Source organism: Nanorana parkeri, unplaced genomic scaffold, assembly GCF_000935625.1.
Source record: "Nanorana parkeri isolate BGI_ZX_2015 unplaced genomic scaffold, ASM93562v1 scaffold1125, whole genome shotgun sequence".
Classification (NCBI taxonomy): domain Eukaryota; kingdom Metazoa; phylum Chordata; class Amphibia; order Anura; family Dicroglossidae; genus Nanorana; species Nanorana parkeri.
In genome coordinates, this window is record NW_017307393.1 from 217754 (window position 1) to 232505 (window position 14752).

The 14752-nt window shown below is 45.1% G+C and overlaps 1 protein-coding gene across 1 annotated transcript in view; it reads left to right on the plus strand.

Moving 5' to 3' along the window:
• BLOC1S1 (biogenesis of lysosomal organelles complex 1 subunit 1) overlaps nucleotides 1-14454 on the plus strand; it is a 25553-nt gene extending 11099 nt beyond the window's left edge. The window contains exons 3-4 of the mRNA XM_018567982.1: nucleotides 5114-5246; nucleotides 14004-14454. Coding sequence (XP_018423484.1) covers nucleotides 5114-5246; nucleotides 14004-14114 — 244 coding nt within the window. The 3' untranslated portion in view covers nucleotides 14115-14454. The remainder of the gene's footprint in view (nucleotides 1-5113; nucleotides 5247-14003) is intronic.
• Nucleotides 14455-14752: the final 298 nt, after the last annotated feature.

Sequence of the window (14752 nt, forward strand, 5' to 3'; positions counted from 1 at the left end):
TATATATATATATATATAAAGGTAGTTTTTAAACATGGCACTTCATATATTAAGTTCCCTATACCTTTATTACAAAGCACCACACAGTCCACGTGCTAAAATATTTACCCTCCTATCTAATGCAGAGCTCAGTTGTGGGGGGTTACATGGAGCCATAAAGCTTTTTACAGCCTAAAACTTGCCTTTCCATGGCGTGACTCCCATTGGCCCTCCTTTTTTTTCTATAAAGAGGCCCTGTCACCACTCTTTATTTCTATTTGAGCATTCCATTGCAAAATGCTTGCACTTACTATTGCTTTCTCTCTTCAGAGTGTTTTGGATTGTTCTTTTTCTCAGCTTCCTGCTGCTGTTACCCCGCAGCCACTCTGTCACCAGGCTCTGTCAGGAGCTCCTAACATAAACTTCAAAGATGTCGGCACTGAGGCTATGTTTGGGAATGTGATTCTCCATGGGCAGCATAAGCAGCAAGCATTGTTCATAGGCTAGTACTAAGCTGTTATTGCTGCTTCCCAAAAAAGTCTCAGTTCACAGCTCAAAAAAGCACTCCTGGTGAGACCGCAGCTAGAATGCTGATAAAATCGGTTTAAAGATGCATCTGCTTTGACCTGACTTTATGGGGTTGATTTACTAACCTTATAAACACGCCACGAACAAGTATACACCTCTGTAGTGTGTTCCCTCCCAGCATGATCAATTGGTGGAATCTAGACACCTTTGTAGTGTGTGCACACCCAGCAGGTGTGTTGTGCATGAATTGCAAGGTGATGTTGTGTAAATTAGCTCTATGTTGTGTTGCTTGCGTTGATGAATGCAGGAATGTAAATGCATGAGCTAACCATTTTTCTCTAAACTGTGAAGCAGCATTATATATGCATCATGTGCATGATTTTTCCATATATGGCATTAGTGGAAATATGCTTTTAGAGACTTTTTGGTTGATTAAATACGTTTTGCTGTGTGAAAATCACACACACCTGGTGCGTGCGTGCGTTTTAGGTTAGTAAATCACCCCCTAAATGTGCTCATATGCATTGGCATGTGTTTTTATTAGAGGTGCACCAAACTGAATTTTTGAAACCAGGAATAAATAAAATGTCAGGACGAGACTGAATTATTTTTTTTTCAAAACTTTAAAAAAAAAAAATGTTTTAAATATTTTATTTCTTTTTTTCTAAACTTTTACATTTTGCTTTATTTTTATTAAATATGTTTGTTTTTTTTAACTTTACTGCTGGGGGATTTGGTGAAATATCAGGGGTCTAAACAGACCCCTGATACTTTTTACAATAGAAAAAGTTATTGAGGACACAGAGTCCTCAATCTCTTTTTTTGCAGCCCCAGCACTTGATGAACAGGAAGCCTCTATACTATGTTCCTGTTCATTCATAAATTGTGGATATAATATGAGTTATCATGTCCACAATCATGAATGAATAGGAAGTGATGTAGATCGCTTCCTATTCATTCATAACTGCTACATAGTAACTCATGCTATGTCCAGTTACTTACAAACATTCAGCGATCACTGAATGTTAGTATACCGCTCTCCATCCTGGATCGGCTCTCACAGGAGGCTGAGCAGCAGGCGGTGTGGGGAGGAGAGCTCGGTCTCATTTCACAACTGACTCCTCCCCCTCCCCATTGGCTTAGCCTCCTCTGGTAGCTGTCCCTGCCCACACACCGCTGTCTTGGTCTGTTATAGGAGGCCGAGCTGGATGGTGCGGGGGAGGAGGGCTCCTTTGACACGCTCACAGCTCTCTCCTCCCCGCCCTGCTCAGCTCCTGACAGTTTCTCTCTTCCGCGCTGGACGCTGCTCTGTGTCAGAGGGGATACAGAGCAGTGCACAGCAGGGAGGAGAGAAACTAAGGATGCACCGCAATTTTGGCCGAAAGATGGCACTTTCAGTACATCGCTAGTTTTATGCGTGTTTTCATGCATTTATCTTCTTTTTTGTATCAGTTTTTAAAGGTGTATTTCCTCTGACATCATTCTGATTCCTGTTGTGGCCCAAAAGTTGTAAATTATTTTTTTTTCATTTGTGTTGCATTTATTTGCATTTTAGATTTGTTTTATATGCTTTTTATGTGCATGAAAAATGTTTAAACACAGTGTTGTAGTGTGAACATGACACATAGAAAAGTTTTTGTTTTCTGCAATTACAATGATGCTCTAGAAATATATGTACACTGATGTCAGGCTTGTGTCAGTATGATCAGTTTGACATCAGTTTAAGACACTTCTGATTTAGTGACGAGTGCACATAACCTGCAGTTAACCTCCTTTTAACATTTGACCTGCTTCGAGACCGACTTGCAAGTATTTTACATTGAAGTGCTCAAATAAAAACATGAAATGTTTGTCATAATGTGACGGCATATGTCACAGCATATTTAATACATTATGGTGACTTACTTTGCAAGGATCCCCTCCAGTGCCATCTTCTCTTGGTCATCTTCCGGGTTCAGTGTCGTGATAGGTCCACATGATGTAACTCCTGCGCATGCACATGGGAGTTACTTCATCTCGCCATGAGGGGGTCTCTGCCCCGATTACGCATACATAATGTGCACCAAAAAAAAATAATTTGCTGACAGGCAGGTAGGAGCGTTTTTGGCAGAAGAGACTTGAACAAAAAAACCTTCCTGTGGGCAATTATTAAAGATACTTTACTTCCACTTAAAGGCCTGCACCTTATTTTGCAGGCCACCTTCAAACAACGGAACCATTTGTAGTTTCTACTTGTTCTTTGGGTTGGTGGGGAGGTAGTGGTGACCATGTGTTTTGCTTGGACTACAAATCCCAAAGATGTAAAGGTAATCTCAAGGACGAGCCCAAATGTAATGCTTGGAAAAACTTAAAGGAGAACTATGGGGTTAAGGCTTTTCCCTATAGTTCTCCTTAGGGTAACGGGAGGACACAAACTAGCATCCTCCCGTCACACTAGGCTCAGTATACCGCGAGCTGTAGCTCGCGGTATACTGAGACGCCGCAGTATACCGCGAGCTGCTGCTCGCGGTATACTGAGACACCGCAGCTGAATCGGATACCGACAATTGTCCCGGGTTCCGCCCAGCTGCGTGACTGACAGCTGGCTCTACCTATCTAGAGGTGGAGCCAGCTGTACCCGCCCCCTCCCCGTCCGTTCCGCCAGTCAGCGCTGGCGGATCGGAGGGGGGAATCCAGCCCCTCCCCTGTCACGGCAGAGAGCCGTGACAGGATCGAGAGGTGAGCGAACGCCGGTATGTGTTCGCTCACCTCCCTATCTACTGAGCCAACCTGTGACAGTCTCATTGTCACAGATCGGCTAGAACTATGAGGTGAGTGAAAACCACTCACCTCATAGTTCTCCTTTAAATTTCTATTTTGTTGTCTGTTCTTGCAGCTCAAGGAAACTGACTAGGAAGCATTTAAAGTACTTTACTTGGCAAAAATGCTATGTGCGCCAAACTTAGTTACAGGAAAGCAAGATAAAGCAAAACATACATACAGGTTGCTACAAACAAACATACATACCCATCAGTGATGTGAGGTCAGGGGAGGCAGAGCCTCGCCTAGTATTATGAAGAAAAAAGATGTCGGCTTCAAATCTGAAGCTGACGCACACAACCACTGCGGGCACGGGTGCCTCCATTAGAACGATGGTGGCACCCGTACAGTGGGCGGGGGGAAGATTCCTGCGGGGACCCACTAGAAAACGAGGAATTAACAACTCTTAAAGAAAAACAGCAACAGCCTCCAGCAAAGGTGGATCTCCTTGTAGGACACGTTTAAAAAGAAAAGGATGCTTTAATATCACTTTAAATATATCAAATGCTGTAAGAAGTTAATGGTTTTATATTACACCATTTAAAAAAATTTCATAGCTCTTCATAATGTATACAATGTAACTTCTTGGCTCCACTGTATAGCAATGGTGTTGAAAAACAATGCTTTCATTAGAGGAAGGCTTTGCACATCCAGTAGCTACACCCTCTAATTCAGTAAATGGAATGACCATATTTTCCTGATGTCGCAGTCTTCTGCAGAGCCTTCCAGTGGGTGAGGCCTAACAGGAAGGAGATTATGGCAAAACAGATGAAACTGATTTAATTGAATAGCTGAGCTTATTCATGGAATGAGCTGCATAGGGTGTAGCATGATGTTAACACTCAGGTAATATTTTTATATTTTGTTCAGAGAAATGTATTTCCTATATTTATATTACATCATATATATTCTGTTGCGTTTTACAGTATACATAGAAACAGTGACATTAAAAAGCTTAATTCAGTGGCCATATAAGTAATATAGCCACATACTTTAATTTCAGTGTGGATTATTGAAATACTAAATGCAGGATTGATCAGGGGTGGACAGATTCATATAGAATTCAAGAGCCAGTTTGTCCAATCCAGGAGCCAACAGGATTTTTAGGAGCCAGCTCCATTGACAGCAACTAGAGAACCTCAAAAGTGTTTTTTTTTGTTTGTTTAAAATCTCTTTATTAATTTTCAGCTCTATAAATTATCACATATCATATACATAATATACACACAAAAAATCGTAATGGATAAATACATATGCTCATTCTAATGTCTTAATTTAATAAGCGTTATTTAGAACATATCCTATAAAAAATTATCTTGAGTATTATATAATTTCCTAATTTATCAATTTCATTCCACTCATACATTCATTTAACTCCCCCACCCCCCACCCTGAACCTCAAAAGTTAGGTGCCAGCTTTTAATAGAAACATTGCCTCTGTGGCTCCCAGAATTTGTCCAGCTGCAGGGTAGACATATCCAGGGCTCCAGTACACAGATGTCTCCTTGCTCTATGTTCTGTACATTACTGTTTCATTCAGTAGTAGGCCTTTGTGTAGAATTCAGCAGGGTTTGCCGGATTCCCTTGTACTGCCCAACGATAAAACTTTGAGTGTGATGGGTGCAGGGGGAGAGAAATCCAGCAGAGGGAGCTCTTGTATTCCCAGAGATGTTAGAGGCTGTTGTGTGTTTTTCTATGCAGATACCTGACTCATTATTAAACTGTGTGTGTAAGGGTGTACTTCTTCTCTAAAGAATAGCATATTTATGTTCCACCTTTTTCTTTTATGTGTCATAACTTATTTTAGGGTGGCACAGGCGTACGTTAATCAAAGAAAGCTGGACCACGAAGTGAAGACCCTGCAGATACAGGCTGCACAGTTTGCAAAGCAGACAACACAGTGGATCGGTCTGGTGGAGAGCTTCAATCAGGCTCTGAAGGCGAGTTCTCACTCCAGTGATGGGGCATTTACATAATCCTTGTAGTATAAAGGACTTTAATGGTTCTGCATCAGTTTTATTTTTATTCTTTTATCGATGACACATGTTTAAACTGATGTGAGATTGTAGTGCATCAGTACATTTGGTTTACTAATTTGTATTGAGATTGTAGTCCATCATGGGAGTCAGCTTTAAGTGGTGACTACTTTACAACACACACAGGGACCATGGAGAACAAATGTAGACACCTTCCAGAAGGAAGGACTTGTAAGGTACTTGAATGTACTGAGGCCTTTTTTTCATTTATTGCACCCATGTTATATTCCACATTTTAGGCCTGAAAATTACTTAAAACCCCCACACATTATATATTTTCTGAATGCCAAGACCCTATACAATATAATGGTGGTAGTTGCAAATGTTTATGTTGCGCAATATTAGCGCAACTCCTTATTAAACCCCAAAATTTAGTGATAAATTGAATTAAATGCCCTAAAACACAACAAAATACGCCAGATCGCTTCTGTGTCCCGAGTACCTGTCCCCCCATGTGATAGCAGATGGTGGTGACAGGTACTCTTTAAAATGATGCTGGGGGTCCAAAAGACCCCCAGTGTCACCTTTACACTGGAAATAAGCTATTGAAGTGCAGATCGCACATCAATAGCTTATAGCTGGGCTGCAGGAGCCCAGAACTGACAGCCCAGGGACCAGAAGTGATGCAATCTGCATCGCTCCCGGTCCCATAGAACGGGGAGGGGATCGATGAACGGAAGTTCGTCGACCTCCTCCCCAGCTCCCTGCGGACACCAAGGACGCCGGTCCCGGGCCCGTAGGAGGGGCAACGGAGCCCGGGAAGCACGGCGGCGGGGGGGCCCCTTCTTCGGGACACAGAAGCGATCTGGCGACAGGTAAGTCGCCAGAATCGCTTCTGTTGTAAAGCCGACAGTCGGCTCTACAAGTTTAAACAGACTCCCGGTGGCAAAAGTCGCCGGGAGTCTGTTTAAACAGCCCTGATGCTGGCGACGTACACTGTACGTCGTCAGTCACGAAGGGGTTAAATTATTTATTTGTTCTTAGAGAACATCCCATACAAACAGAGTCCATCAATAATATGGTCACAGATATCAAGTGTGGCAAACTCGATCATTACAACCATAGAGAATAGGTATGTGTAGGTGGTGTATTCTATCCAGTATGACCTCATATCTGCAGGGAAGGAGCCAGAGCGCCAGCACGTGTCTGGCAATTCGGAACATCTGATGAAGTCTATGAGGGGTTCTGTACCACCGCGTTAGGATTTTGTAGCCTAGTTCTTGGTATTTGTTCCAAATGGATGACCTCAGGGAGTATGGCAGCATTCGAGTTTGTTCTTCCTGCGAGAATTGAATCTCCAATTCTTGTTCCCAGCGTTCAAAAAAGTGTAACGGGAGCTCTAGATCTGTGGTTAGTGCTAACTGGTAACAAAGGGAAAGTGTTTTAGCCATGGGACCTATGGCAGAGCATGTTTGTTCAAAGATTGAAAGGTTCCATGCGTGTGAAGAAGGTGTAGGAAGCAAGGAGAGAAAGTGTGACAGCTGGAGGTGTCGCCAGATTCCAAGATTCTCTAAGTCAGGGTCCGAGGAGAAGTCCCCTAGGGATTGCCATAAAAGACCTTTAAGAAAATGTAGCACGTGAAACTTGCCCCTGGCAAGAAGACGGCGAAACAGGCCATCCTCCATACCCGGGGGAAAATGCGGGTTACCAACGATCGGCTGCATAGGTGAGGGAGCCGGGGACAATTACTTCCCCTCGAACGCCCATCGGGCCACCCGCCAAGTAGGCCCTATTGTCGGGTGTGCTCTAGTTGCTCTGGGTAATGGCCCCTTATACCACAGTAGGACTGGTAGAGGGATACTGGTCATTGATTGTTCCAACTCTATCCAGGGCTTTGTGTCGCCATGGCGGCACCAATCAATCACTCGGGCCAGCTGAGAGGCTACGTAATAGATATGGAAGGCGGGGAGTGCGAGACCTCCCGCTGTCTTGGGGCGTCGCAAGATCGACAGCCGGAGCCTAAGGACCTTACCGGCCCATAAAAAGTTTCTTAATGCAGCCTATAAAGAAGGAACGTGGAATTGCGACCGGAAGGGCCTGAAAAGGATAAAGTAAGCGTGGGAGGATGTTTTGCTTGATGACATTACAGCGCCCTGTCCAGGTAAACGTAGAGCGGGACCATCCCTGAAGGTCTGATTTAACCTTTTGTAACAATGGGGGGAAGTTAAGATTGTAGGTGTCCGTCAGCTTTCAAGGGAGCAATATACCCAAATATTTGAGTGATGTTGAAGACCATTGATGGGGAAAGTTCCTTTAAAGTCGGGTTCAGAGCTTCTGAGTGTTGATATGGTAGTTCGACAACTCGCTGTACCGCTGCAAGACAGACAACAGGTAAGGTATAGTCATGTCCGGGACCGAGAGGATAAACAAGAGATCGTCCGCGTATGCTGCTATCTTGTGTATGTGTTTACCCATGGTAATGCCTTGGATGTCTGGGTGAGCTCGAATGGTGCGGAGCAGGGGTTCAAGAGCAGGGGTTCAAGGGTCGAAATAAAAATGAGAGGTGAGAATGGGCAGCCCTGTCTAGTACCGTTGGAAATTGTGAACGCAGTTGATAGTGCACCGTTGACGCATGCCCTGGCCGTCGGGTGGGAATATAAAGCTAGAATCCATGAGAGCATGCCCGGGCCCAACTCTAAATTTAGAGTCGACATTCAGGAGGGAGATCGGGCGGTAACTGGGGCACACCATTGGGTCTTTATCGGGTTTGGGGATCACAACTACATGGGCCGACAAAGCATGTCTCGGAAGGGGGCATCCCTCCCGCACCGAGTTCCAGGCCGCTAATAACGGAGCGGACAACAGCAGGGGGAAAGTTTTATAGTACAGGAGTGGGAAGCCATCCGGACCCGGAGCCTTTCCGGTGTTGGATAGTTTTATGGCGGACTCTAGCTCCGTGGCTGAGATCGGGGTCTCCAGAGAGGTGCGTACATCGGGGGAGAGACTGGGCATGGTGGATGCCTCCAGGTAGGCACGGATGCGTCGTTGTCGCTTCGTCAGGGACTGCGCAGTCTGTGGGCAAGGGAGATTATAGAGGGACGAGTAATAATCCCGAAAAAGGATGTCATCCGACAGGTGACATAGCCTTCCGGAGGAGGATTTGATCGCCGGGACGTAGGTACGGGAGCGTTGTTGACGAGGTGCCTGTGCAAGGGAGCGGCTACACTGGTTACTGTACTCATAGAAGTGCTGGCGACATTTGGATAGAGTAGCTTTGGCTCTGTCCAAATATAGAGACCGCAGTGAGTCACGTAGAGTGCGTAACTGAGATAGTAGGGTTGGGTCCTGACGCCGTTTGTGCAATAGTTCAAGCGTATGATTCTGTGTTAAGAGTGTAGATTGCTGTCCTAGCCATTGTTTCTTGCGTCGGGCGCCCATTCTAATCAGGGTGCCCCTTCATGTAGGTTTTGTGAGCCTCCCATATGGTGTAGGGCGAACCGTTCGGTGTAGAGTTCAGTTCAAAATAGGTGCGCAAGTCGCGTTCGATCTCTGGGGCAAGCCCCGGGTCCTGTATGAGCGTCTCATTCAGTCGCCATTGCCAACAACGTGGCTCTTGAGGGCCAAGCTCCAGTGTGAGCATAATCGGGTGTGGTCGGAATATGTGATGTTGCCGATCTCCGTGTACGAAATCGATGGCAGGTTGCTGTGATGTACCAGGAAAAGGTCAATACGTGTGTAGGAGTCATGGACCGGGGAATGAAAGGAATAATCCCTAGTGTTAGGGTGGTGTATGCGCCAAACATCTGACAGCTGGTGGGCATATAAACACTTTTTGAGGCGTCGTAGCGCAGCAAAGGGCAAGTGAGAAGTCGGATTAGTGGAATCTGTCTCCGGATCTAGGTGCAAATTAAAGTCGCCCCCAGCTACCAATATGCCGTCACAGAAGTCATCCACTTGCAACAAGACCCGTTCCAGAAAGGCTACTTGGCCCTGGTTAGGGGCATAGATGTTCACCAGAGTTACCTTCCGGTCTCCTATCAGGCCTTTCACCAGTAGCAGGCGACCCTCCTCCCGCGCGGATACCTCCAGTAGTGGGGGAACAAATCTGAGCAAGGCGGAGCATAGCTCCGTGGGTCAATAAATGCATAGGGAACAGTATGCGTAAATAATCCGGAAATATACAACCTATCCCAAACAGTTGGGGGGAGGGGCCAGCACCGGGGAGCGGGGGGTGGAACAAGGCCACAAAGTCAATGGGAGTGGGCGGTAGGGGAAGGCAGTCTCAGAGGTCCACTGAATCACACCAGTATCAGACATGGAGTATGAACCCGACTCCCAGGGCTGCGTACCCACGCCGTCCCATCCCCCATGACACGGTATCTTGCACCGCGGCGGTGGGCCTCCAGTAACATAAGGAAGTCAAGAACAAACAATTAAATCATCTATAGAAAAAGAAAAAACGAGGGAATACCGCTCCGAGCAATTAGCTCGACATCAACCCAGAGTGCCGGAGCCCCAACACTCTGTTCAGATAAACAGTGCAGATTGGTGAGTCTATGCAAGCCCGAGTCTTGTCTATCCGCAGTCGAGCTACCAAGCAGGCTGACAGAATTGCGCTAAGACTCGGAGTAAATCCAGGGGGCACCAGCGGTAGAAGGATACGGACTGGCCGTCGTGAAGCCCTCGATTGGAGTCCCATCCGCTCTGGGGGGTCCATAAAAGCCTCCCCTATATAGCCAGGGTGTAGAGTAGAGGCCAGGGGTTCGACTGTGGCGGGTCAACCGTAGCGTCCAGAACATCATGCATAGGTCTCGGAAAAGGTAAGCTAGCTGTCTGCCAATCCCATAACCGAGCTAAGCTGAGCCACTCACAGTTTTGGGTAGAGACTGGCTGAGCCGGGAAGGAGGGAGAGCCACATCCGTCTCAGGGCTCTGCGGACCCCGGGGAATCCATGGGGCGTCGGTCGGGCGGAACAGTAGAGGACACACGGCGGGTCCGACGGTGCTTCGGGGTCGCCAGGGTTTCATCCAGAATGTAGGCTAGCCAGCCCGGGAGATGTACCGGAGGTACTTGGAGCAGCTCACAGAGGGCAGGCACGTCATCGAGAGAGTGAACCATGAACGAGGAGCCATCCTTGCGCACATGCAGGCGGATGGGGTATCCCTATCTGTAGGAGGCGCCGGCCTGTAGGATCACCGAAAGGAGAGGGCGCAGCAGGGCCTGTCGTCTCAAAGTGTTACGAGAAAGGTCCGGCAGGATTTGCAGCCTGTCAAATTCTACAGGTTTCTTTAGCCAGGCCTGGCGTAAAATGTCCTCCTTCATGGAGTAATATTGGAGTCGGCATACGACCTCTCTTGGGCGGGAAACGTGTAGAGGGAGGGCCGAGAGTGCGGTGCACTCTGTCTAGTAGGATGGTGTCGGACCGCTTGCACAGTGGAGCGAAGGTCTGAAGGAGTGGTCGCCTCTGGAAGGCCCCGAATCCGCACATTCTGGCGTCTCTTGCGATCTTCCAAGTCCTCCATACGCAGTTGGAGAGACGCAAGATGTGGGGAAGGCCCTGGCTGCTTTTGCTCCAGGATACGAACACGGGCGTCGATGGTGGCACATGTGCTGGACACTGAGGCAACCTCTGTGGAGACCGCTTGGACCTCCTGTCGTACCTTACGCAGGTCTCGTTGGAGCGCCGCTTCCACTCTAGTGACCAGGACCGCAAAATCCTCCTTTGTAGGAAGGTATTTCAAAAGAGCCCAGAATTCCTGTGGGACATCAGTCGGCTGCTTGCGGGATGGGTACTGATCGGCATCCGTAGAATCTGAATCATAGATATGGGGTCTCGCTGGGTGCGGTAGAGAGCGAACATTGGTGAGCCTGGAAGGCAAGGGTCTGACGCCATGTTGGATGGGTCTCGACCGTGGGTCCTGTTCCGTATCGAGGTGAAAAAGTGTTGTAAAGACGGGGTACCTCTCTGCGAGGATGGTGTGCCCTCTTTCCTGCGTTTTGACATCGTCTGGTGTTGCAAGGTGGGGTGGTATAAATAGCTGTAAGTAGTAGAATAGTAGATAACACCAAAAAACTCAGTTCTGCTGTAATTCTTAGCAGATTAAAGTTCCATCAACAGCCACTTTACATTACTATAGTGGTAATGCAGTACCTCTTGTTCTCCCCAGGTGGTGTCAAAGCCCAGGAGCTGCTCTGTAACAATACACATATCTGCAATTTTCTTGGAAATTCTATTTTAAAAGTAATTGTAAACGGTGATGTTCCTCTTGCTAGACTTTAGAATGTAAATGTGTGAGGATATATCTAACACGGCTACTAATTGATGAAACCCATATAGATTATGAACCCCTGCTGTTAAGAGACACTAGAATGTGTTTGTATTCGTAGTGGAAATAAACATGGATACAGTGCAATTGTTGGGTTTTCTAGTGCGTGTGTATTTTTTTTCTTATAAGATACTTTTTTTTAATGGCAAGTAAAAGAAGTAGAAGGTAAAATGAAAATGGCATACACTTAATATTTTCAAACTACAATCAACTTTCTGTTTGATTTAAAGTATATCTAAAGCTAGACCTTTTTTTTGTTTTGGATAACGTATGGAATATTTTTATTGCTGTCCGTATCCCCATTAGGGATTCACTCTCTTGAATTGTCCTGGTGATTGTAAATTCTGAAAGTAAAAGAACCAGAACAGGAATAGATAGGCAAACTTCCAATGGGAACTCTATTTGTGGTCCAGAGATTTTCCTCACTTTGGAGGGATTTTCTCTCACTTCCTTTTGTGGCCATCAGACAGGAAGTAAAAGGAAATCCCCCCCAATGGGACACAGGTGACAAAAAAAGCTAATGGGTTATAACCCACCCTTACTCTATTCAAAACTAAAATGTTTTGGCTTCAGTTCTTCTTTAACCACTTCAAGACCAGGTGTTTAGACCCCCTTCCTGGCCAGGCCATTTTTCAACTTTTCACCTTTTTTATGTCCGGTGTCTTGTTGGTGAGATTTACTGGAAACACTGGGAGTGAGAGAAAAGCTCACCACTCACAGATTAAGGGTCAATTCTCTATAAGACAGTTGTCACCAAAACATCTCTCCCTATTCCTGTTCTGGTGACATCAGTAAACATTTTGGGGTTCCTATCATTCTGTCCCAGTAACTGTGGTCTTCAGGACAAATTCAGAGAGTGAATCTTCTCAGCAGGAACACACCTTCAGAAAATGACCAGCACGCCTATCATCAAATATAGTTTTACTTTACTTGCATGTCATATAAAGGAAACAAATGTACAGATGTTTCGGAGACATGAAGGTTCCCCGAAGGTGACGAACATGGCCAGTAAACCAATAACAATAAATACATCCTCTAATTGTATATAACCAACCCCACAATTCCACCAGTCAAATCCACCACCATCAAAGGAGGTAAAAATATACCACAGTTAAAGGTAGCCCCCATAATCAGGATGGAGAGCGGGTCTGAATGCGGGAGCCCCTCTCGCTCATGGCTTCTGAACGTGAAGCCACGCATGTGTGATGTTACTTCCCATGTCCCCATTGCATGTTGCTACATAGCAATCCTATATTAAACCAAACAAATAGAGCAATCCTATATTAAACCAAACAAATAGAGACAGGCAAGTGTAAGTGACTGTGTAAGTCTCTTACCATAAAAGCTTCTTGCTGCTATTCAGCAATGTTCTTTTTCATCTACACTGAGTGGCGTATGCACACCTCAGTGCACATGTTTGGCATGCAAAGATGAAGTAACTGCTGTGGACATGTGCAGGATTTACACCTGTCAATTAAGTAACCCAAAGACTTGAAACCTGGTAGAAGACCAGAGAGAAGATGGAAGCACTGTGAGGGAGACATGCAGCATTGGGGGGGATTGGTTTGGCACACATGTCTGCTGCTGTGCATACTAACATATGGCTAAACTCAAAACAAAACGAAGTACAACAGTTGTTAGGGTAAATATGCTATTTAAACAGGTTAGTGAACATCAAAAAACCCAAACCAACACAAGAGAAAATATTAAAATGAATTACAGCATATTCAATAACAGCAAACAAAAGAAATTACACAAATATCAACAGGTAACAAAAAAGTGGAAATAGAAACTTAACTTTAAAAATCTGTATATAAGGTTCCCTTCTGTTGTCTTTCTTTGTGGGGGGAAAGCCTCCACCTACTGGACATAACCAGAAAAGCTTTGTATTTGGAGCAATGATGTCGCTATGGAAATGTTATTTGAGGTGCAGTGCAAGTTTGAGCCGCTTCTTGTCATATAGGATGATAAAAAGTCCACATGATACTTCTATTTTCACAGATGCAGTTAGTAGATAGATACTCATCTTGTGAACATAGCCTAAAGCTTTGTCCTTTAAAAAGTGTCAATGTAATGCTACTCTACTAGTGAGTATCCAATTCCCAGTAAATATACCGGCTATCCTACTGGTGATACATTTTTTTTTGTAAGCTCTTGTGAGCAGGGCCCTCCTAATCCTTGTGTACGGAATTGTATTGTATTCCCAATGTCTCCCTTTATTTTATAAAGCACTGCTCAATCTGCTGGCACTATGTAAATCCCTCATAATAATTTTGCACTAAACTTTAAACACAGATGATTACACATGGTTTATATGATGGCACTCGTTTCAGTTAAAGCAAAGCTGTCCTATCCAGACTAACCTTATTCTATGGGGTTTTTATTTTTCCTGTAGGAGATTGGCGATGTGGAGAACTGGGCACGAAGCATTGAAAAGGACATGAGGATAATTGCTACTGCTTTGGAGTATGTGTATAAGGGCCAGCTGCAGCCCTCTGCCTCCTGAGATTCCGCAATGAATTCTGGGAAACTGGATGTAAGGAGTTAATCTCACTTGAATGCGAGTAACTTCAAAGTCTTGGCATCGCCTTGATGGAAGTGAGAATGATAGGCTAATACTGTGCAGTGTACAGCATATTATCATTGTTTTGGCAGCCTGCAATCATTACTTATGATGCTAACCAGGTCTCAGAAGACCTTCTAAATATGGTACAGTGCAGTGTAGCAGACGTACGACTTGACATGCTGGCTACATTTATGGAATTGACTGCTTGAGAGTGGACATCTGAGAACTAACCTGGATGTATTTTGCAGCATCTCATGAATATTAAAGTGCATCTATCATTCGAATTCACAAGTCTCATGATTTAGTAGGGCATTACCACTTTCTATTGTATGCAAAAAGCACTTGCTATGAGTTCCTCAGTACCCAACCTACCGTATGTGGCCCAGATCACATGATCTCTGGCTACCAAGCATTCTACAGAGAGTAAACAATGGGATAATAAGATCAAACTGTACTTGCATAACAAGCTATACATAGCAATACGTTTTTTATTACATTTCCATGCATTGGTAAGATTATTTACATTTCGTTTGTCTCTTTCACTTGTAAATCTATGAAAAGGTTTAACTGCCTTTGAA